The following is a 25,206-nucleotide window of genomic DNA, read 5'->3' as shown; positions in this document are numbered from 1 at the left end:
TTTTCTTTGTTTCCTTTTAAGATCAGTGCTCTCCCCACACAATCAATATTGCTGATTGCTATGCTATGTGTTTTAAAACATGGGTTCTCAACCTTGGGTCCCCAGATGTTGTTGGACTTTAACTCCCATAATCCCCAACCAAAGGCCATTGGAGCTGGGGATTATGAGAGATGAAGTCCAGTAACATCTGGGGACCCAAGGCTGAGAATCCCTGTTTTAAAAGAGAGAGAGCTTCTGGTGAACACCAGCTAAGCTACCCAGCCCATCACAGAATTTCCCAGCCATTTTATGACTTTCCCTGTTTTAACCTTTTAGTTCTAGGTTGTGCATTCCCTCACTCCACACTGGGGCACCTTACCTTTGTCTGGAAAGAGAAGATAGTGACTGTTATGGATACTGCAGCTGTGATGATCATGGCAAGAATTACTGCCTTGGTTTCGTGCATGCTGCAAACAAGAGTGACATTTTTGTTTGTTTAGGATTACTAATCTTTTTAATGTCAACAATTTTCCTGTTACAAAAGATCAATAGGAAAAAAATACTTTTCAGACATAATTATAGCAAATAATATTTTTTCAGCTTCAGTGCTACATTGCCAAAATCATATTTTTCTCAAAAATCCTCATGTGAATGTTATTTGTTTTGCAAAACATTCATTTGAATGTTTGCATCTCTTGATTTTGTATACATTTTCATCCCCTCCCCCCATTACTGCCACCTCCCGTGTTTTAAGCAGACAATTCTTCTATCTTCAGTATATCCAGTCCCCCAACCACCAACATTTTTAATGCAATGTTTGGCAGCCACAATTATAGGGATGATTATAATACAGTGAGTGAAATGGCTAGAGATGTGTCCTGGTATCTAGAAGTAAGATCTATTTAAGTTAACAGAGTTCATGTTGAAAATGTATTGCTTGTAAAATGGATGGGTGGGGGAGAACCCTCTGCTTCTCCCAGTTAGTAATTAGCTGCAATATGCTGTGTGGAACTTCACTGTGTGACACCAACGCAATGGTGTTTTGCAGACACCAACTGGCTAGCATCTGTGTAAAGACATCTAAAATGTCTTCATATGTATTTATTTGTTTCCTTTTAAGTATCCCACCCAACCCTGTACAGCCAAGATTGTCAATTGTGACATTTGCTTCATGTTTAAAACAAAATTATATGCCAAGCATCACTTGGATAATGGAGCCAATAGAAGACAAGAGACTGGAATGTTATTCCAGGAACAACAAGAGATTTCTTCAAGAGTTATTCAGTGTCTGTCAAAAACATCAAAGGAGGAATAAAACAGAGGCTGTTCTATCTCTTGTTAGCATTGGAGAGGGATTTGATGTCATGTATATTTGCAATGGACCAATATAAGGTCCAAGATATGGGCTGACACACAAGGCAAGGATTGATCAGCCCAGTAACATTGTGTACACAGAAGTTGTGCAAGTTATGGAACTAGGAACATAGGAAGCTGCCTTCTACCAAGTCAGAGCATTGGTACATCTAGCTTACAGTTGTCTACACAGACTTGCAGCGGCTTCTCCAAGGTTGCAGGCAGGAGTATCTCTCAGCCCTACCTTGGAGATGCCAGGGAAGGAACTTGGAACTTTCTGCTGCAAGCATGCAGTTGCTCCCCACAGAGCAGCCTCATCTCCTAAAGGGAATATATTATAGTGCTCACATATCGTCTCCCATTCAAGAGCAAACCAGGGCAGACTCTGCTTAGCAAAGGGGACAATTCATGCTTGCTACCACAAGAGCAGCTCTCCTCCTTCATGCCAAATAGCTAAATGTTACACAAGAGTAAGCTCATAGCAAGGTGGCTGTATTGTGTGCCTTCAGATCAGGGCTGGTCCACCCATTAAGAACAGCCTTGCTGGATCAGGCTCAAAGCCTATCTAGTCCAGCATCCTGTTTCACACAGTGGTCCACCAGTTGCCTCTGGGGAGCCCAAAGGCAAGAGGTGAGGGCATGCCCTCTCTCCTGCTCTTGCTCCCCTAGGTGCTGAACAATAATAGCAATATTTTTTAAAAAAATTAAAGGGCAAAAGCCTGGTGAAAAAGGTAGGTCTTAAGAAGGGCCTTAAAAGCCACTAAGGAGGGGGCTGAATGAATCTGGGGGGGAAAGGTGTTTCAAAGAAGAGGGGCGGCCACAGAGAGGCATCATGCCTCTGAGGCTGGAGATGGCCCACAGCCACCACACTAACAGCCACTGATAGACCTGTCCACCATGAATTTGTCTAAGCCCCTTTCATAGTCATCCAAGGTGGTGGCCATCATGACATCCCATGGCAAAGAACTCCATAGATTTATTAAAGCTAGTTACGTGCCCACTTAGGGTGCAAAGTCAGTAGGGGCAGCTACAGCCTGGGTCACATGAGACCCAGGGTCGTCACCTTCTGCTCTCGACACCCACCCCATATGGCTGCTGGCGGACGGATGGGTGATGGGAAATAACCACCCGCTTGCACACCCTCTTCACCACCACCCACCACACTTTCATGGTGAGTGGAGGCGGTGGTGGAAGTGGCAGTGAGGAGGGTGGGTGAAGAAGCACCCGCTTGTCTGCAAAGTGGCAGCTAGAGGCTGTGGTGAGGAGGTGAGATGTGCATTCCCTGTCGCCCGCCCACACTCCTGCTCACTGGGGCCAGGAGGGCACTTGGGCAGATTTTTCCTGGAGCACCCCTGAGCCTAGGAACCCAGTTTTATTATTGTTAAAAAGTATTTATATCCTGCTTTTCAACAAAAGGTTCACAAGGCTGTTTACACAGCAGAAAGAATGGGGGGGGGGGTCAGAAAAGGAATGTGAAGATGGTTCTTTGTCCTAAAGGGGCTTCCAGTCTAAAAAGGAAACACAAGGGAGGCACCAACAACAGACAATGGAGGGATGCTATCAAGGAATGAATAGTTGCTCTCCCTCTTATAAATATAAGAAAGCCATGACTTTACAACCCACCTCTTGGCTTAGTTACCAGGGATTAGCAGTATGGGCTTCAAATAAATACATAACTGTGATCGGTTGCATTCAAGTTTTCTTCATTCCTCTGATGAGACGCATTCTATAGAAAGGGCTTCTTCCTCCAGAGAAAAGAACTTTTGGATCCATCCCAACACAATGGGATTTCAGCTTTAAAAAATGGGGAAGGGGACCTGGTGAATTACAAATTTTACAAGGTTGGAATTTACCAATTCCAGGCTGGTAAAAAAGGCCTGTGAAAAAGGTGGTTTGTAGTAGATGCTCAACCACTAACAACAGAGCATAGATGAACAAAAGCTAAAGGATACTTGTTCAAAGATTCTTGAAAAGAGAGGGCTTTGTTCTCCTAACAAAAATTACCACCAGATTATCCAAGTTTGTGCCAATTAATCACTGTCAAACAACTGATATTCAATATTTGGGTACAATTGTTTTTCACATTAGAAACTTTTTAATACAGATCTCAAAGAGCTTTGCACTGTACAAACATCCAAAACACCACTTCCAATTATTTCTGTACTGTACCTAGCAATGATGCCTGCCATAGCTCCCATGGCCAAAGTCTAGAGGGGGAAAGGGAAAACAGAAAATGAAACAATTTCTGGGACTTATTTTATCCTAAATGCACCCACCCCACCAAAGAGCATCTGAGGAGTTCCCCCTCATTTTACTGAATCCCCCCCTGCCAAATCTAATAACCCATATCTTCCCCAAAACTTATTTTTCTGTCCACAAAAAAACAGCTTTTCTCCCCGCCCCCCACAGAAATTTGTGAAGAGTTGCTCTTCAAGCATTCCCTCTGCCTACACCCTACTGTCAAATAGTTGCAGTTCTTCAGCTTCTCCATCTGATAGTTGACTGAGTATGGTACCTAATCTGTTATTCAATTTCAGTTATTCTCCTTTTGTCAATACAAGTATGAAATCAATGCAGGAATAAGGATGGCACAGGGGAAAAAAAATCCAGCAAGCAGAAGCTCTTCACCATTCCATTGCCATTACATGATACATGGCAGGCAGGAGTGGTTGGGTTATCCTCACAAATTACGTTACTGAATGCAATAAAATGCCACACTGGCAGAGTTGTCAAGTATGTCTAGCACCAGGTTATAATTAATAAATGAGGGCTGATTCACCCATGCATGTACTTCAAGTGTTATGTCATCACTTGAAAACTCACTGAACATATGATCTACTTCTACTGGAAACATTGTGTTTGAGATGAAGTAGGTAATATGAAAGCAGATACAAATAGTAGCTGACATGACGTGCACTCTAATGGAGCCAGAACACTCCATGCTGGGGCTGGGGCTAGGGCAGAGTCAGAAGGTAACCCAGACACTGGAGAGAACCAGCAGTCACTCAGTCAATATCACTCCTATTTCTCCCATTGTAGTGAATGGGAGAAAAAGCAATACTGCTGATTGTGTGCCTGCTCTCCAGCATCAAGGCTGCCTTCCAACTCTCCTGCAGACCCCACAGAGTATTCCGACTCTGTTAGAGTATGCATCACGTCAGCCAGAATCGTATGTTTTTTTAAGTGTACACAGAAAATCATGCTTCCACTGGGCACTGAAGTTATAAAAATTCTCTAACAACCAGAACATATTGAACTGTTAGAGATCCTCCTATATCAATAACTAAGAAACTATGTACAATTAAGCATTGCTGGAACTGATTTAGTAAGTGTAGGGCATAATTAAATGAATAAAATATGAACTGTAGGATTCACTTTTAGTTCTAAGTTTACAAATTTATTCCATTATAAAGCAATGTAACGAAAATCGACTTTGTTATTAGAAAAACTCCCTGCACACATACACCTTATACATTTTTTCTGTAAAGAGAAGTGCAGAAAGCTATTGTGTCTTGCTAATGAAAATTAAAGACAAAGCCTACTGTCCACATTTCAACTGCATTGCTTTTTTTGTTAGAAGAAGAGGAAAAAGGAAAGAAAGGTAAACAGTATTTGTCTGACAGCCAAGTGAAAAGAAGGGAAAAAAGAATACAATATTCTAGGCAAATTACTTGAACATAATGAGGCTTTTAGACTTCTTGATATGATCATTTCCCCACACGTATTTTATTTACAAAGTAAACTAATGTGGACTATGCCTTTTTTCTGAAGATTTGTGGGCTGCCAAATACAGTCTCTATCTTTAGTCTTCGCCCCAGACCCTTCTTCCACCAGCATCCATTTCCCACTACTGGGGACATCACATCCTTCCAATGTATTCAGCTCAAGCCTACAACAAAAGCTCTACTTACAAAGATAGTCATAAGGATAATGTTCCATGGAAAGCGTCTCCTGAAAGCGATTCGTAAGACAGAGTTAGAAGACACTCAAGTGGTCTCACTTCCAGAAAGAGACCCATTTTGGCACATGTACAGAGGATCTTCTAGTGTCCCCCGACCACCATAATATATCCACCTAACATATCATACCCTGATTCCTTCCCATGGTTTTGGAATATGGTTTTGGATTCCTTCCCAGGGCTTTGGAATATGCTCCCTGCTGAAATAAGAGCATCTCCTTCTCTCTTTGTTTCCAGGAAAACCTTCAAGACTCTCCTGTTTCCACAGGCTTTTAATTAGAATTAATTTTTAATAATTTTAACAATTTGTTTTAATAACTGTTTCATGCTGTTTTTATTGAGTCATGTATTTTAATTTGTTTTGACTTTTAAATATTTTAAATTTTGTACACCACCTAGAGTTGTACATATCAGGTGGTATAAAAATATGATAGATAGATAGATAGATAGATAGATAGATAGATAGATAGATAGATAGATAGACAGATAGTTTGCCAGCTGTAACCCCCCTCATATTCCTTTATCTAATTCCACCTTGGAGCAAAATCTAATCTTCCCCTTCAACCTAAGTGAACACAATTTTGACTTCCCTGACTCATTTCCACAACCATCATTTTGAACAAAGAGGAAGGCCTATTGCTAGAGGCAGGCAGCTTTTCAATGAGTCTCTTTCTATTCCGTCATTGGTTGACATCCAGACTAATGCTGCACTAGTGCAACAAACAAAGATGCACCCCCATGAGGAAGTCTCATAACTGAGCGGATGCTCAACATTGCACAATCTCTTGCACTCTTGGTCTGCTTATGCACACATTGATTGCACTTGCACAACAAGGATAGGTGATAGCTTTGCATAATCCCCTGCAACATATATGGACTGAGGAAGAGCTTTCTCAGCAGGAGACACACCACAGGTTGAACAAGCACACCCTGTTGGACCAGTACAACACTAGTCCAGAATGCAAGCTCACAACTTAGCAGAATTCGCTAGAACAACATCCTTGAAGAAGTGCAACAGTCTGGATGTCAGCATAACTCTGGATGTCAGCCAGTATGTGCCTTGCTCCAAACCATCTGTAGAAAGGATGGGAAGGGGAAATTTGGGAAGGGGACTAATTTAAAAATGTTTTTGCCCTTTTACATCCATAAAAACTTGCTTGGTGGTATTACTGGACCTGGCTCTGCTTTTGGAAGCTCAGGTGGAGGCGGTGGCCAGGGGTCCCTTCAGCTAGTGAGCCAGCTGCGTCCCTTTCTCGAGAAGGCAGATCTGGCCATGGTTACCCATGCCTTAGTTCAGTCACGGCTGAATTGCTGTAACGCGCTCTACGTGAGGCTGCCCTTGAAGAATATCCGGAAACTGCAGCTAGCGCAATATGCGGCAGCTAGGGTTTTATCCGGAGCTGCCCGATGGGAGGATATCACACCCATTTTGAAAGAGCTGCACTGGCTACCAGTTTGTTTCCGGGTCCAATTCAAGGTGCTGGTTTTGACCTTTAAAGCCCTTAACGGTGTGGGCCCGGGATATCTGAGGGACCGCCTGCTCCCAAGGGATGCTGCCCACTTGATGAGGTCATCTGAGGGGGCTCTGCTCCGGGTGCCGACAATGAGGGAGGCTCAGTTGTCATGCCCACGGGAAAAGGGCCTTCTATGTTGCTGCCCCCAGACTCTGGAATGCTCTCCCGGTGGTTATTCGCTCCTCAGTCTCCATCACAGCTTTTAGAAAGCATGTTAAATCTTGGCTTTTTACCCAGGCTTTTATATGATTGTCTCCGTTGCTGCTCTTTGTACTGTATTTTTAATTGTTTTTATGCTTGTTTTTTAATGTTTTTAATCAGATTTGTTTTATATTTTTAGCTTAATATTTTAATTGTGTTATTTTTATAATCTTGTTTTTAAATTCTGCTGTAAACCGCCTTGGGATTGTTCTAATGAAAGGCGGTATATAAATTTAACAATAAATGAAATAAAATAAAATAAAATATCCAATGACCAAGGTCATTGCTGGAAGTTGTCTTCCAAGATCATATCCCAGCCATGACAGAATCCCACCTTCCCTCCCTCCCTAGATTCCAAGCAAATTTTGGATCCCATGCTCCCCCCACCTCCAATTAACAGTTGTATTCTTTCCCCCCCATGCTATAACAAAGTAATTACAACAAAAAAGGCGGTGGTATTGAGGGGGGGGAACCCAGAAACAAACAGAAAAGGGGGGAGGGCAGAGGAGGATGAAAGGGTTAACACAGTTATTGATCTGGAATAAACAGAGGGAATTATGCAAATAACTCTAAATAGTCCTTCCAAATCCTGGTATGGGAGTCCTCTTTGTCAGTTCAAAAGCTGCCAGATTAGAGAGGTCTTCTATCCATTGATAAACTGAGGGGCTGAAATGAGTAGATCCCATGCTTTATGAAATCACAAATGAAGTTAACAGATACTCACTGGATGCTCTTCCAGAAGACCAGTATAAAGTAAATGATCAAGAATACAACACTGGAGAGGCAAACAAGACAGATATTGCCTATTTAAAACTGGCCAGTTAGCAACTCTAAATGATAAACTGCTTTCTACATTTTGGAGATCCCTCATAATAATGGTCCCTCACAGCCTCCTTGTACCATGAAGGCAGACTGATGTTCTTTTTCAAAGGCAGACAACAGTCATCAATCAAATCATTCATACAAAAGTTTCATCAGAATTAGCAGATTATAGATTAAGAAGGCAGGGCATTTCCTCTTGGGAAGGTACCATGTGCTCCCTTCTAAAGAGGCCTGGCACCACACAACTGTAATGGAATGGTAATGAGGGAAGTTACGGTAGAGACTAGACAGAGAGCCTTACATGACACCATTTAGGCACCCAGTAGACTAGAGCCATCTCAGCATTCAGTCCTGCATTTGTATAAACAGTGATACTCACTAAGATGCAAAGTACAACGCGATATTCCTTTGCACAAATAACTTCACAGGTGTTCTGTGGAGAAGGAAGACAGTGTGAGATAGGATACTTGTCATCAAATATTATCAGAATACCCACCTATTTTTGACTTGAAAGCAAACCTTGAAAGTATCCATGTACACAAATGATGCTATATAAATCATCACTATCGTAGTGGAAAGAATAGACTTTGCTCCATTTCCCCACTGGAATTCATGGACATGAATGTTTGTTCTGTCAGGCCTCAGCTGGGTTCAAAGATGAATAATAAGGTTCTGGAGCATGTGGGCACATATCTGAGGGGCTGGAGGCAGATGAGAGAGGCAGGGTCAGGTCAATAGCTGGGTTTCCAGAGAAAACAGCTCAGGGGGAAAGGAGGTGGGGAAGGGTGGGACAGCTGGCGTCGCTACTCATGATGACAAATGCTTTAGGCTGAGGAACTAAGGCTGAGGGTGAGCAACAGTTATATAGGGACAGAAAGGCCCCTATTGACTCCTTAGATGGTTTGTCTAGCCAGCAGCAGTATCTTATCTGTCCATCATCGGGGTGGTGCTGCAGCACAGCAAAGATAAGGCAATAGTCTGTCTGTCCTGACAGTGCAGGGAGTAGGGTGCCTGCTTCTGTGTCATGACCCTGGATCTGGGACCACAGCCCAGCCCAGCACAGAATATCCTGACTGCTAGGGGCATTGGTTTGAGACCACCCTTCCTTTGACACCTCACACATTTATACCTTTGGCTTGGTTCTGAACAGCATGACCACTGCTCAGGGCTCATATCCAGCTCAGGTTTGAGCTGTGCTTATAACTGTGCGTTTTTAGTACACTGTTACTGAAACATTTGCACACAGTGCAGAGAGAGGGTTTCCCAGAGAATCTTATTTCTCCGGTCTGCAATGAGGCCCACCATTCTACAGCTGTGCTAGACTCACCATCGTTTTCAACATGTCAAGCAAAAAATGGGGTGAGGGAACATCATCTCTGTGCGCTTCAGTCACACATCGGCACAGCTTTCCAGTGGGGAAAACACGTGCTTTTCAGTCTTCCCCACCGAGGGGTGGGGGGCACACTGCCTGCAGATGCAAGGTGTACTTAGAAGAGATGTCCTCCTCCCTCTCCCCTCTGATCTGTAACAGTGAGAATCTGTGGTAATACAGACAAGCACATTGTTGGTGTGCTTAACTCTTATCATCCCACCACTATTGCTGTAGTAGTTGTGTCAAGAGCAATAACCACCATCAGAATGTTCCCCTAACCACTGATGTAGATGAGCTACCCCATCCTTGTAAATGGTTAAGCAGGGGCATTTGCCTACACACACACACCTTGCTCCAGTCAATCCCACAAGTGTCCCTCCTCCTCCTCCTCCTCCTCCTCCTGCCCAGCCTCTTATCCATCTTCACTACTCTCCCAATCCTCCTGACATTGTAGCATAATCCCAGGTTGCTGTCCCAGCCCTTGAAAGATTCAGTGGTGATCCAAAGATCCACAGGAAGACTTACACAAAGGTGAAGACTGAAACGATGCCCACAGTCACCAGTAGCTGGAGAGTGATGATGCTGTAGACCTGGAGGTGGAGACAAAAACAAATGAGATTAGGTATCTACATGCATAAATGCACACTAGCATACTTCCACTTACAGATGCCCAGAGATCCAGGCAGTGAGGTCACACAAAGGACAGGGGCTCTTTGCTGAACCATATACTGGAGCACCTCATCCCATCGCACTCTCTAGACAGCACTCACATTCACAGGTGTTCACGTACACAAACATGCTCCTTCCCATTCGCCAAAGCCTGACCTAAACGGAAATCTTCAGCAGTATTACCTCACAAGGTCTCGACTACCAGTACGAAATTTCTCTCAGGCAAAAACAAAACAAAACATGGTCTTGGCTCCTGTACTATGACGGAAGAATGCTGGGAGGTGGGAGAAGGTGCTCCCAAACAGGAATAGAACCACAGAAGTTTGGAAGGGATCTTGCAAGTCTTCTAGTCCACTTCCCTGCTCAGTAAGGTGATCATTATGAAAATATACACACACACTGCATATTTTCATTATTTTCCCTTTTGTCGTTATAGAAAATGAATATGAGATTACATTCAATGATACAAAAATAAAAACAGAAAAGAAAAAGACTCAAACACGCTTACAGAAATAAGAGATGCTAATAACATTCTAAGTAGGATCGACACCGGATTAAGTCAGATGCAGTTATCTTGAGAGATTAATAGCTGATTAAAGCACAGCATTTTATACTTCTTCTGAGGGTTTTTTTGTTTTGGGGTTTTTCTTTGGGCTCCCAATGGGCTCCCCTTTCCTTTGATTTCATGATAAAAATGTCAAAATGTGCAGGGAATTTTAAGAAAAGGCAAATACTTCATATCTTTAAGCACCTGGATAATTCCACGTCGTCAGCATCCCTGTTTAAACGAGGTCCTGCAGTATTTTCATTAGTTACCTTGCGAATGAAAGCTTGCCGGACATTCTTTTCAACCCAGTAAGCAATGCGGAAATCCCCACCTTCCTCTATATCATTGCTGTAACCTGTCAAAAGAAGACGAAAAAGGGCAATACCTGTTTCATTTATACACTAAGATAAACCTGCAGTCAAAAATATGTGGAACCCAGTATCATTATTTCTCCCCCTGATCCATAGCCTCTAGTTTCCAGAGCTCCCTCACCTGTCCTTCCTGCCACAGCAAACATCCACTTTCATTCCTAGAATCCTATGAGGGGTTTTTCCAGCACCTCTTTTTATTTGGGACCTCTTTTCGTTCCCTGTCTCCGTCAATCATCATTCCCTTAGACTGTTGATCTTCAGCCTATTTATCCTGCTTTCATTAGCTATGGTGACTTTCAGCCCTTTTGCTACTCAGTTTCTCTGCCTTACCAACTAGGCCAACCAGCAAAAACGTTGGATCAATTCCAACTCGATCCAACTCAAACCCCCCCCAAATGCCATGGAAGCCAACATGGCCCCTCCAACACTGTTGGATTGGTACTGATCCAACATTTTACCGACATTATGCTGTAACCACCCCCACCCCTACTGCCCTCTTACCTCCTCCCCACCCTTGCCTTTACAGCTGAAAGAGCCATTGCTCTGGGTCACTACTGCCAGGTCTTTATCATCATTGCCACCAGTGCTGGGCCACTGCAGCACTGAATCCTTAAAGGAACTACACTTCCCACAATGCACCATGCCTTAGGGACCTTTGGGGCATTCCTAAAAGGGCAAACACTGCATATGGGGTTTGCCTTTTTAAAAGGCCCTTTCCCCCCACCCCCTTCACACACAGTGAAGATTGCAGCTGCCACAGCAGCAGCACCAACACCAGAGACCTGCCGATGGAAGCCTGGCGGCAGCATAGCAACCCAGCAATGGTGGCCACGATGATGGAGAGCCAGTGGCGGTGAACTGCAGTGGCAGTGATGCCGACTGTATAGTTAAGGATGGGGGAGGGGAGGCTGAGGTTGTGGGGAGGCAGAAGGGCAGAAGAGGGTGGTTCCGACAAACATGTTGGAACCAGGAATAATATTGTGCCAATGGGAAGGAATTTAGTTGGAGTTCCAACTGTCGTGGCTTCCTCCTATCATTTGCGGAATTAATTCTGATAGTCCCAACATGCGGACTATGGGGTCTGACACACCTGTCAGAACTATCAAACTGCACAGGCCTATTACCCACCTTTCCCTCCTTCCTTCTAATCCCATAAAGCAGTGTTCTTTATTGTAAAGCCCGGGGGCTCCCTACATGTTTCTTGGGCCTGTGTGAGGCTTCAGCCAAAGCTGAGTACTCTGCACAGTTCCCCTGGCACCATGTGGAGATGACCATTCTCACTATGCAGTGCTGCACTTTGACCCAAGTTCCAACTTCGAACTTGAGCACTTTGAACAGTACCAAGGAGCTCCTTGAAGGGAAACTTGGCGCTCTTGAAACTGGGTCCCCTGCACCATTTGGGAAGGTGTGCATGCAGTGCTGGGAAGTGCTCTCAAGAGAGAGCAAAGTCTCCCTTAAAAGGTCCTCCTGGTACTGAGAAAAGTGCAGCAGTGTGCAGAGGTCAGCACAGTGGGAAATGGCTCTTACTTGGAACACTTTTTGCCAAAGTGGCCCCTCCTAGAAAAATAGTGACGATTACTGCCATAAAGACTTTCTCATCCTGCAGCTTTGGGCAAGGGTTTTCCCCGTCCACTCCACTTTCTAACTGGGCCTCATTTCTCAAATTCCTGTGTGTTCTGCTCTTCTTTTCAACATTTCTCCACCCACCTTCCTAAATACATCCTGACCCCTCCCTTAAATTTCCCATCTCTTGTGTTCTAGCACGTCAGATCTCCAGTGTTCCTGCTAGATGATGCAGCTTCTTCTGTCCCTCAACCCCATGCAAGGCTTTCCTCAGCCAAAATGACCATTCACTTCCCTCACAGAATCTGTTTAGCTGGATATGCTTGAAAATGCTTTCTCACCTTCAGCTCCAGCTTCAGCTTCCTTGAAATCATAGGGCGGAGGACTCATTTCTGGCATGATGTCTCAATAAGGCTTACAATACTTGGAAAAACAACAAGAAGTAAAAACTTATTATAGTCCCTGCCTCATGTTAGAAGAGCCTTGGATGATTAACAAAACAGGCAGGATAGGGAAGACGTGTTCAGTCCTGAAGCAACATACATTCTCCATGTGCCATTTGTCTGGAATATAACAGGCCAAATTGTTTGTTCAAAGACTAGCAGGATGTGCTAGACCAGAAACTACACAGCAAGTGGGATAGAATTCAAAGTGTTTGCTTATCTCAGGGAAAGCTGACCCCCAGGAGAGGATGGAGGCTCTGGGCCCCTCAACCTGGCCTATGCCATGGCGAGTGCCTGACTCCACTAGTGGTGGCCATGGCTCTACAACTGTTAGCAGGGAAGGGATCTTTCCTTTCACTCAAAGGCTGTGCCTGCAACAACAACAAAAAGGAAACTTCTAATATAGTGCCTGTAGCACATCATAAGGAACTGGGGCAGAAAGAGCTATTACTCAAAAAAGCTTAGTCCTCTGGTTTTGCTAGCACAGCGTCTTCCCAGAGAAGGGAAAACTGACTGTGTGGGCTTCCTTCTTGCATGAAGGACAGCTCGCACAGCCAATCATGGCCATAGACGGGGATGCACTTCCTCCCTCAACTCCAGTTACAGGAAATGCAGCCTGCAATTCTGCATTCAGACGTAACGCACACTGTGTTCAACCTCGGGTTGGGGTGGTGAAACTCACTACAACCCAAAGGTACAAACTGGAGTTTTAAAAAGGAAACCTCAGGTTGTTCTCCTCGTGGAAGTGGAGTTTCCTGCATTTGGATATACAGGTCTGGGAACCTCTGGCCCCTTAAAATCCAGTTTTGTGTTATACACGAATGCAGCCTGTATCATCTATTTTCAGACAGAGAGCCAGTTCAGAAACCATGTGGATCCATGGCTGAATCTTGGTTCTGCACATCTCCTAGACTCAGAAGTACACACTCCCCTGACCATTACTGTCTGTGTACAAGTTGGAAAAATTCTGCTTCCAATTGTTAAAAACAATCTCAGCATCCAAACTGAATGATAATGGTTTATTCTAGCCAAATTGCTTGAAATAAACAGATATTCTGATGCCGACTTCAAATCTTGGGTCCATATCTTGGGTTTTTCCAAGCAATTTGAATAAACCAAGATCAGCAGTGCAGATGTCATGACCAAACTTGTTTTGTTCAATAGCAAGAAGTGGAATTCTTCTGACTTGCATGCTGGCAATGGTACTGGGAAGCGTATGCTGAGGCATGGAAATGTCACATGGAACCAAGATTTAACTAGATTCTGTGTGATGTCTGAAATGGCCCAAGTCAGAGAAACAGCTTCAGTATCCTGGGAAAAAGTGACCATTCCTCCTTCCCACTATCTGTCTCTTTCTCCTTCAGCCAAATGGTTAACTGAATGCCTAATCCTATATTTATGCTGTAATTTCCAAGTGTGTGTGTGGGTTGGGGAGGGCTTGGTCATTTATGCTCCAAAACCCTATTTTCCCCACCTATCACTGTAGGGTTTATAAAATTCAGAACTGGTGTCCACTCCATCCCTGTACACAAAATGAGCACCTCATACATTCCATTTGCTTTAATTAGCTTAAAATAAACCACATTGTTCTCAACGGAGGAATAGCAACCCCAGGCTTTGCCCTGTCATTCTACCCGCTTCTCTGAATGTTCACAGCAATGTTTCACATTGCCACCTGCTTCCCTTTTTCAGTTCACAACAGGTGAAGCTGTTTGCCAGTGATACCTGCGAGCCATTTTAAAAACTGAATGGTTAGTCCTCAAAAACACAGTGAGGTGCAATGCGTCTGTCTGTGGACTGTAAGACTGTAGTGTGCAACTGAGCACTGAAGTGGTCTGGAAGAGGATCCAAGCAATTTAAGTAGCAATTTGCTGTAACCTGCGGTGTACTTTCAAGGGGGCATTATTCCTAGAAATCTGAACCATCCACTAACTGTTAGTGACTAGCTGTGGTGTGAAGGAACAGAAGGCTAATTGCAGAAGCACTACCAAAAGGAAGTGATTAACCCTTTCCATTTATTTATTTACTTACTTATTTACTTACTTTCTTTATATACCGCCCCATACAAAAAAGTCCCCGGGCGGTTCACAATATAAAACCAATTAAAACATTAACATAATTAAAACAATTTAAAATACAATAAAAACTCAAAAACCAAAGCTTTAAAACTATACACTGAAAGCCTGACTAAACAGTATGTTTTTAGGTCCTTCTTAAAAACATTCAGAGAAAATGTTTGTTTCTGTAAGCTGTAAGAGATGTAAGCTGCTTTTATAATCGAATTAATTTAATCTTTCAAAAAACATGTCATAGCAGTAGTGCCGGCTCATTGCCTTTCACCATATGAGGCGAAGAGCAACAAGCTGCTTGCTTAACCTTATCTTAATTCTAACCTCACCAGCCTTGCCCACCTTGGGCCAGAACCGGTTCTAACTCCACTCCACCTCCCTTGCAGGCCCCAAGCCCCACCACTGGCCCCATGCCACCCCTCTTCCTCCTCACTGGCCTGAACCTCCTTCCTGAGCATGTCACCGCTTGGCTGGCGAGGCAGCAGGGATGGAACTTGCCTCCAGCAGTGGTAGCTTCACCCGCCAGTCTCTGCAGCATCACCCACCTCATCACTACTGCTGCTGAGCCAGCACTAGCAGCTTGAGTGCTCCCTCTCTCACCCCGCTCCCTCCAGCAACAAACTTGCCTGCTTTGTCTACTCTCTTGCAGGAACAAAGCAGACAAATTTGTTGCTAGAAACAGGAAAGGAAGTGAAAGCCAGAGAGAGAGAGACAGCGCACTAATGGAGAGAAAGAAGCTGCCACCACTGCATACAAGTTAGCTCCATCCATGCTGCCACACAGAGTCACCAGCCAAGCAGCAGAGGAAGGAAGGAAGTTCAAGCCAGCGAGGGGGAAAGAAGGGTAACTTCAGGGCCAATGAGGCATGGGGCAGGTCTGGTAAAGGAGGCAGGACAGGGGCAACGAGGGGGTTTTGTGTTGGTGGTGGAGAAGCCAAGACATGAGATGATGGCAGCAGAGAAGAAGGGAGGTGGCGGCAACAGGCAGGTGGGGTGATGCTCCATGGTGCTCTCATTGCCTGAGGCTATTGCCTCACCTGGTCTCATGAGGGAGCTGCACCTGCAGAGATGGGGCACAGATTTCTCTAAACAACATGCCTGCTTGAAGCTGGCACTACAATTTTTATGTTTCAAAGTCACTAGAACACAGTAGTACAGTATGATGCAGTCCACGAGCTTGCTCACAGCTCACCTAGCACATGTGTACATGACTGAGAGACAGAGGAACTGTTCTTTGGGACACACATGATGGTCAACAACTGCACACATCAGTGGCAGTCTTAAAAATAGCCACATGCAAAACAGACAAAGAAAAGAAAGCACAGGAAGCAACTCTGTTAATATTCAGCCAGAAATGAAAAGGAACACATGAGTCAATTCAAGGAGCATATCCCATCTGCCTGCTCAAACCTTGTACTGAACTCCGGCCTTCTGTTGGGTTACTTGCACACTGCGAGTTCACTTGCGTACTGTGCCTCCTTAAAGCATGGTCAAGCATGAATCCTTCATCTTCATGCCCCTTATTAATATCCAGATACTTCTAACATTTACATCTTTCCAAGGATCTAACAAAAGGAAGACTAAAGCAAGGAACTTATCCTAAAACAGGATGAAGCAGCTTACCACCTTTTTATGTCTAGTGGCTTTAACATATGGGGAAAAAGATAAGTATTCAACGGGTGAAGCTTTCTCCCACTCCCACCCATGACCACCACTGCTTCTTCAGGCTGGGAAATAATTCAATGGTTGGATTTCAGCACACCACACAGCTGTTAATGGTGCAGGAGCCCTGACAGAAAATATATAACAATCCTAAATGACTCATTCTCATGACCCAATGAACTGCTCCCCATTATCCCAGAGCTTTATCTGTGACACAAACTCCAGTTAAATAACAATCTGCAACTTTGATTTGAACGTCAAAGATGATCCAGCTTACCACTCTAAAGGCCAGCTTGGACAATGCATTTGAGCCAGCCAGCCTAGCATGCACTCTGGAGTGTGCATGGGCACATCCTGTTCCTTCTCCTTGCACATGTCTAGGACATGTTCTAGCCCCCTTCTAATTGCTGTGGGCAGGAGTTGTGCTGTGTCTGAACCGCCTGGTCACATGTGATCCAGACACCGTTTTAATGCAGTGTTTAGATTAAGGGTGGAGTGGCAATTCAGACAATCTTTCCCACCCCACCATGCAATGAGAAGAGGAGAACACACAATGGGGCGGGGGTGGAACATGTTTCTGTATGTCCCAAATTGCACAGCAGGCAGGCCACCTTGGATGTATCATCCAAACTAGCCCATCTCCTTGGTTCACTTGTCGAGGCAAGAGTTCTTAAGATTTACTTAAGGGATAACGGCTGCTTTTCACATTTATTTATGTATTTATTTAGCAAATTTATTGACCGCCTGGCTTACTTAGACTCAAGGCAGTTCACATAAATTAAAACAGAAGCAGCGAAGGCAAATCCACCCCACCACTGACACACACACACACACACACACACACACACACACACACACACACACTAAAAACTAACAAAAGCCTGGCAAAACAGATAAATGTTCAGAAGCTTCTCAAAGGACAGAAGGGAGGGAGCACTACGAATCTCAGGAGGCAGCGTGTTCCATAAGGAGGGAGCTGCAACAGAGAAGGCCTTCCCACGAGCCCAGACCCCACGTACTTCCCCTGGGCCCGGAACTCTGAGAAGGCCCTCCTGGGATGACATCACAGGGCGGGTCGAACTTGGACAGGAGAGGCGGTCCTGAAAGTACACAGGCACCAAACCCTGAAGGGTTTTATAGGTGATAACCAGCACCTTGAAGCGAACTGGCAGCCAATGCAGCAACCTCAACAAAAGTGAAACATGATCATATTTTCTGCTGCCCATAAGCAGCTGGGCCACAGTATTTAAAAATAATAATCCTGCCAGAAGACATTTTCATGTATCAGATGTGTGCTAGCCAGCCTATGTGTAGGTTGGCTAGCACACATAGAGGTCACAGATACCGTTTTTTGTTTGTTTGTTTTGCTGTCGCTAAGCAGGCTTCCCAGTGTGTGCATGCACAGTTAAAAACAGAGTGTGTGATTGTCACATATTCTGAGCTCTGTTCAGGTATTAAGGACAGGAGAGGAGAGCTGGTCTTGTGGTAGCGAGCATGACTTGTCCCCATAGATAAGCAGGGTCTGCCCTGGTTACATCTGAATGGGAGACTTGATGTGTGAGCACTGCAAGATATTCCCCTCAGGGGATGGAGCTGCTCTGGGAAGAGCAGAAGGTTTCAGGTTCCCTCCCTGGCTTCTCCAAGATAGGGCTGAGAGAGATTCCTGCCTGCAGCCTTGGAGAAGCCGCTGCCAGTCTGTGAAGACAATACTGAGCTAGATAGACCAATGGTCTGACTCAGTAGATGGCAGTTTCCTATGTTCCTATGACAGTAAACATGTAGTGGGCACCTGCTAGTCATGCCCCCTCTGCCAACATTCCTACTGCCCACACCTCCCAGGCCTTTGTGCATTCAGGGCTGGCCTGCAAAGGAGAAGGTAAGGAGGGGTCCTCCTCTCCGTGTAGAACCCTCGAACCCCCTATGGTTCTAGACTGCATAAAGGAAGCCTTCCAGGACTCTGTGCTGCCTCTACAGGCAAGGACACAATGTGTGGAGGTTGAACAGCATGGCCAGCAAGCCTGTCAGCAACGAGGGGTGTGCCCAACCAACATAGTTTATACCCTCCATGCTTGTCTAGGGTTTTGGTCTACCCCAGTAGTTTTCAAACTGTGTTTCAGGGAACTGTGGGCTTCCTTAATAAGAACGTCCATAACATCAGGCACACCTTGGGGAAAGAAACTGAGTGCTGGGTATGCCACACTCTCAGTTCACACAGATGGTGAGGCTCAACAAGCTGGCGCAGTGTGCTCCACATGAACTATCTGTGTGCCCCAGAATCCTCTGCAAGGGGTGGGGTTCTGTGACAGAATACAGGGAGGGGTTCCTTGAAAGGCACGCCACTATGGGATTGCAGATTTAAAACTAGTGGTCCACAATGCATCCTACTCAGCAAGTCCTGATTCCAGGATCATTCTCTGAGTAATCAAGTCTAAAAACGATGGATAGCTCAATCTTGTAGATTGAGTAGCTAGCATTTTGCTCTCATCTTTTCTTCCCACTTTTTTATATACCTTCATTCATGTTTCCCTTGGGAAACATGAATGCATGCATGGAAATGTCTAGCAATGTTGTCTTGACCACTATTCATCCATGGGTAGTAGTTACTTTGCTCCATGGAAAGCATTATAGTCTATTCCACGGAAAAGTGAAAGCAAATCATCCTCTCCTCCTCCCAATTGTATCTGCTTTCCTCTGGAAAGGAAAAATACAGCACCAAAACTGGGAAATCTCAAGTCATGGACACGTTTGTGCCTCAGAAAACTCTCCAGTTTAGAATGTATGGATGCCTGATCTAAAGCCTGAGTCCATAATGCTAGCTACAAAAGGAAAATCTGGTATCAAGGCAAAGTACCAAGCCCAACCAGTATGGCAGTATTCTGAGTTTCCTGGAGCTTTTCTGCATGGGGCTTCTACAGCACTTTTGCACACTAAGACCTAGAGTGTGTTCATATGAAAGCAGGATTTAGCCCAAATTCAGTACTGAGACAGCAAGGTACTGTCCATATAGCAACTGGTTTGGGTCCGGGATATCTGAGGGACCGCCTGCTCCCAAGGGTTGCTGCCCGCTTGACGAGGTCATCTGATGGGGCTCTGCTCCGGGTGCTGACAATGAGGGAGGGCTAGGTTGTCGTGCACTCGGGACACGGCCTTCTCTGTTGCTGCCCCCAGACTCTGGAATGCTCTCTCGGTGGGTATCCGCTCCTCAGTCTCCATCACAGTTTTTAGAAAGCATGTCAAATCGTGGCTTTTTATCCAGGCTTTTATATGATTTTCTCCACTGCTGCTTCTTGTATTTTGTACTGTTTTTATGCTTGTGTTTTAATTTAATTTTTTAAAAAAATCAGATTTGTTTTTATATTTTTAGCTCAATTTTTTAATATGTTTTTAAATTTTATTGTGTGCCGCCTTGGGATTTTCTTAATGAAAGGCAGGGTATAAATTTAACAATAAATAAAAAATAAATTTTAAAAACTGGAATTATTCGGGTTTTATCTTTATGAATGGAGCTTGACTCTAGAGTACTGGCATCTAAAAATAATTGCACTTTCTAAAACGTTTTCCTGGGATACTCCGTCATTCTGGGAGTAGGATTCTGATGTCTGGAGAGACCCCATGGATAAAGCGGATCAAAATGAGATGGAGCTGTGGCTTTGCCAAGTGTCTGCTGACATGATAGTACGCTGGGCAGACTTGTTCCCTGTGCCCTGGAGTCAACTTCCATTCATTCACTCCTTCATTTCCTTAATTTTTAAAGTACTTCTTTCCTGAACAGCCTGACTCGTTTTTTAAACAAATTACTTTGCCATGGGTCTTGTGCAAGGCCTCATGTCTCTATAGTCAGCTACAAGGGTTTTTTTTACATTGAGGTCAATGGAGAAAAAAATTAAATTTATGTCAGGAAGGGCTGGCCATGCAGCTCTGAATCCAGGCACAGTTGTAGTACAGGATAGTGGGACTCTGTGTATTAAATTTGAAGCCGATGGGACAACTGTTTGATTTTAAATACATTTTTTAGACAGGGAGGATGTGTGATGAAATGGTGCAGGACTACGTTTATGCAAACTGGCTTAGAACTCTTTGGAGCTGTCGATCATAAGAGGCAGAGAGTGACAGAAGCTGGAAGTGAAGTTCAGTTAGAATGGGGATTGTGGTCTGGGTAGGAAAAGTCTTAAAGAGGAGTTGTTCTGAGACTCAAAGGATAAGACAGTCTAAAAACAAAAGACTGGGTTATTAGGACAGACTGTAATAAAGACTGGGTTGTGAAGTACAGTTCAGGGAAGGAACTGGGTTCAAAGGTGAAAAGCTCTATCTATCTATCTATCTATCTATCTATCTATCTATCTATCTATCATATTTATATACTACCTGATATATACTTCTCTAGGCGGTGTACACAATCCAAATGACAATATAAATATAAAAAACAATTAAAATACTTTTATTTCACAGAATAAAAACAATCAAAAACAATCACAGAGCGAAATGATTAAAATAATTTCACAGGATAAAAATGAACAGCTCCAAATCAATTTTAATTAAAAGCCTGAGAAACCGGACCTCCCGAGATGATCTTAATAGGCGACAAGGTTCATGACAAAAAAAAAAAGACCCTGGACCTAAGCCATTCAGGGCTTTATAGGTAATTATTATTACTAGCCGACCCCGCACAGAGCATCTGTGTGCTCTTTGGGACCGATGGTTACCTCTCCCCCCTGCTTCTGCCCCAGTCTCCGCTTCCTGACTACGGACAGCCTGAGCCAGGCCCAGCCACCTCTCCTCCCCACCGCCACTTCTGCCCGCCTTCTTCCCCCCTCCTGGGCCTTGCCTCCGCGGCCGGGCCCGCCACCGCCTCTGGCCTCCACGGCCGGGCCTGCCGCTGCTACGGAGACCAATCCTCCTGGGTGCGCCTCAGCCAATCAGGCGCCTCTGCCACCCACCCAATCAACTGGGCGCTAGGACGCACATTCCAAGGCGCACCCAGGTGAATTAAATATATAGATTATTTTTTATTATTATTATTATTATTATTATTATTAATTCAATGTCTATACCGCCCTTCCAAAAATGGCTCAGGGTGGTTTACACAGAGAAATAATAAACAAGATGGATCCCTGTCCCCAAAGGGCTCACAGTCTAAAAAGAAACATAAGATAGACACCAGCAACTACCGCCTCCAGGCAGGAATTTAGGGAAGTTATGCCATTTCCTGATGAAGGTGATAGGGAGAAATAGATTTGGGTGTCATCAGCATAATGATAACACCCTGCGCCAAATCTCCCGATGATCCCTCCCATCGGTTTCATGTAGATATTAAAGAGCATTTTAGAAAGTATGGAGCCTTGTGGAACTCCATACAGTAACTCTCACTTTGCAGAGCAACAGTCTCCAAGTGACACCATCTGAAATCTACCTGAGAGTTAGGAACGGAACCATTGTAGAACAGTGTCACCTAATCCGACCTCCCTCAAGTGACCCAGAAGGATATCATGGTTGATGGTATCGAAAGCCACCAAGAGACCCAAAAGAATCAGCACACTCTCTGTTAATACCTAATTGGAGATTATCCATCAGGCAGACCAAGGCAGCTTCCACCCCATAGCCCACCTAAATTGGGTCTACATTTACACACAATATATTGTTTGTGTGTAAAATAACTAAATGCTGTGAGAAATTCAAATCATCAGCTTTGTAACCAAGCAAAATTTCAGCCCTACTAATCAGTAGTGAAACAAACAAACCTCAGATAACATCTTTAAGTAAATATTTTTCTTGTTTTGTTTTAAAGAGCATCTGACAGTGATTTTTGTAACAAACCCTCCTAGGATAGGCAAGGAAATTTTCTCCTAGTTGCTAGCTGGGGAAAGGAAGCTCTGCTAGGACCCCACCTCAGCACTGTTCCCGCCCCTGTGTGCCTGACATCAGACTAGGGGTCATCAGTTGGGGTGTAGGCATAATTGTAAAGCCTAGAGGGTGGGGAGCCACCAGACATGGCCAAGATCCTTGTGCTCTGAATTATGTCTGAAAATGTTTGTTTCTATTTATTTTGGGGGTCTTTTCAGTGGTTGCACCCCCATTTATAGAATAGCCTTCCCAGTGAGGTTTGCCTGGCTTCATCACTTTGTTCTTTTAGATGCCAGGTAAAGACCTTTTTGTTCACTCAGGCCTTTTGCATTTAAATTTTAAAAAACTGTGATTTGATTGTAATTGGATTTTTTGAAATGTTTTTTAAAATTGTTTTTGCGTTGTATTTTGTATTTTCTCCCACACACACAAACACACCCTTTTCTTTTTGGTCTGTTATGATTTAATGTGTGTTTTTATCTCATGTTTTAATGTTGTGTTGTAAGCCGCCCAGAGAACAATTTGTTATGGGCAGCTAACAAAGTTGTTTGTGGTTATTATTATTATTACCACTTTGACTACTCCTAAGTTATCTGATGTTAGACCACTTCCTCCTGAACTAAAGCGGGTAGTTTGGAAAGTCTCCTGTGGGTGCTGCTTCTTGAAATCAGTGCATAAACTATTTCAAAAACCCAGTGGCCAGCAAGATGAAACAAATCCATAGATCAAGGTATAAGTCAATTCAAGTCTAAACATTTAATAGTCACTTCTTCACTACATTTTAATCCTGCCTGCACTCCCACAGTTTTTGATGTCTGCTCAGTTAATTTTAGATCCCACTCAGGTTGAATCAGGAAGGCCCCATTCTGAATACATGTACACACATACTGTCTTGATAGATACTAAACAAAATTCATTCTGCACACAGATGGGGGGGTGGGATTAGGGAACACACTAGTCAGAACCGAGGGGTGTTTTTTTTAGCCTCCCTACAAGTTTGCTATGTAGATGGGGAGAAATCTAGTGATTTGCGCAGAAAGCTTCACCACAGCTAGCTGAGCGCGCAGGAACTTCAGTCCAAGATGCCATCCACAAAGGAGGCCGCGTCATCTCGGGGCTATATCATTAGGAGGAAGGAATGGGATCTGGCGGGAACTTAGCAGCACAGCTAACTTGCAAGGTTTTAAAGGAACATCAGCACTCGCTTGGCTGCACAAATCTGACTGGAGGAATCACCGCGAGCACATGGCAATAATGGCCCTTCCTTTCCCCAGAGAAGCGCTCCGAAAGTTACTGCCCTCGAATCGAAACTGTGTAATCCCCAGCCCCGGAATCCTAGCAGGATAATCAAGTCCGGGTTAAAGATCCAGACCTGAACTTTGGAGACTTATCCTAGCCAGATACCCACCCCGGCGGTTGTTCCTGTGACCTCGGGGGACAGGCGGCATGTGCAGTTTCTGGCCTCGGTCCTCGGCATCCTTACCTGGCTGCTGTGGCTCGAGACGGGGCCTTCTTTCCTCCCGTTGACAAAGTTTGTCTTTCGTTTGAAATCAGCAACTACTTTGCGACCCAAACCCCGAGAAAGGCCGGCCGGCCAGCCCTTCCAGAACAGCCGAGGGGGAGGGAAGTGTGTGTTGTGTGTGTGGGCGGACTGGAGCAGCAGCGATGGTTTCCTTTCCATCCCCGAACGAGCGAGCGCAGGGACCGGGGTGGAGCGGGGGGGGGGGGCGCAAGAGGTGAGCCAAAACAGTAGCAACTTCCCCTTTCACCACAAGCGAAAGTCGGCTTCAGACCTAAGAACAGTACGGACGCAGCATCTGTTTGAGGCTTCAAGGTAGCAACGCCAGCCAGACGCTGTTTTTACGACTAGAGGGGCCGCCGAAAAGACCCAGCATTCCAGGCGTTTGACCACGCCGCAACAATTGTATGAGCCGCCAATATTTCTCTGCGTTCACGTTCTCTCTTTCTAGCGCGTATTCAACTCGCACGATTTTTGAGAGATTTAACAAAGGCTTTCCCTAGCCTAGAGCACTGCCTGTGAAGGCCCGGAATTGGGTGTCTCAAGGACATAGTTCGTCATGGAGACCAGCATGTGGATTATTGGCAATCTATCCAAAAAGGCTATTTGGCGGGGCGGTGTGTGTGCGCGCGCCAAGAGTGGAGGCGGGGGAGCGCAGCCCAGACAAGGAGTTTGCCCCTCCCACCTGCCCCCAGTTAAGAACATAAGAACAGCCCTGCTGGATCAGGCCCAAGGCCCATCTAGTCCAGCATCCTGTTTCTCAGTTCGCGCAGTGGCCCTAGAGGTGGCCTATATAGCCCTCCGACTAGTAGCCGATGATAGACCTCTCTTCCATGAAGTTATCCAAACCTTTCTTAAAGCCATCCAGGTTGTTGGCTGACACATCTTGTGGCAGAGAATTCCACAAGTGAGTTATGTGTTGTGTGAAAAAGTACTTCCGTTTGCTAGTCCTAAATTTCATGGCAATCAATTTCATGGGATGACCCCTGGTTCTAGTGTTATGTGAGAGGGAGAAGAATTTCTCTCCATCCACTTTCCCCACACCATGCATGATTTTATAGACTTCTATCATGTCTCCCCACAGTCATCTTTTTTTCTAAACTAAAAAGCCCCAGGTGTTGTAGCCTTGCCTTATAAGAAAGGTACTCTAGGCCTCTGATCATCTTGGTTGCCCTCTTCTGCACCTTAGGAACATAGGAAACTGCCATATACTGAGTCAGACCATTGGTCTATCTAGCTCAGTACTGTCTTCACAGACTAGCACCGGCTTCTCCAAGGTTGCAGGCAGGAGTCTCTCTCAGCCCTATCTTGGAGAAACCAGGGAG

General features: G+C 44.7%; 1 protein-coding gene across 1 annotated transcript in view; it reads right to left on the bottom strand.

Annotated features, from left to right (window-relative positions):
- LOC128330647 (protein lifeguard 3-like) overlaps positions 1-24,487 on the bottom strand; it is a 34,003-nt gene extending 9,516 nt beyond the window's left edge. Inside the window, exons 1-9 of the mRNA XM_053263813.1 lie at positions 23,846-24,487; positions 12,690-12,771; positions 10,684-10,769; positions 9,724-9,788; positions 8,206-8,259; positions 7,729-7,779; positions 5,243-5,282; positions 3,501-3,538; positions 359-446 (exon numbers count right to left, since the gene is read on the bottom strand). Of these exons, the coding sequence (XP_053119788.1) occupies positions 359-446; positions 3,501-3,538; positions 5,243-5,282; positions 7,729-7,779; positions 8,206-8,259; positions 9,724-9,788; positions 10,684-10,769; positions 12,690-12,747 (480 nt within the window). The 5' untranslated portion in view covers positions 12,748-12,771; positions 23,846-24,487. The remainder of the gene's footprint in view (positions 1-358; positions 447-3,500; positions 3,539-5,242; positions 5,283-7,728; positions 7,780-8,205; positions 8,260-9,723; positions 9,789-10,683; positions 10,770-12,689; positions 12,772-23,845) is intronic.
- Between the last annotated feature and the right edge of the window lie 719 nt (positions 24,488-25,206).

Source organism: Hemicordylus capensis, chromosome 1, assembly GCF_027244095.1.
Source record: "Hemicordylus capensis ecotype Gifberg chromosome 1, rHemCap1.1.pri, whole genome shotgun sequence".
Classification (NCBI taxonomy): Eukaryota; Metazoa; Chordata; class Lepidosauria; order Squamata; family Cordylidae; genus Hemicordylus; species Hemicordylus capensis.
This window is presented reverse-complemented; position numbering and strand designations above follow the sequence as displayed.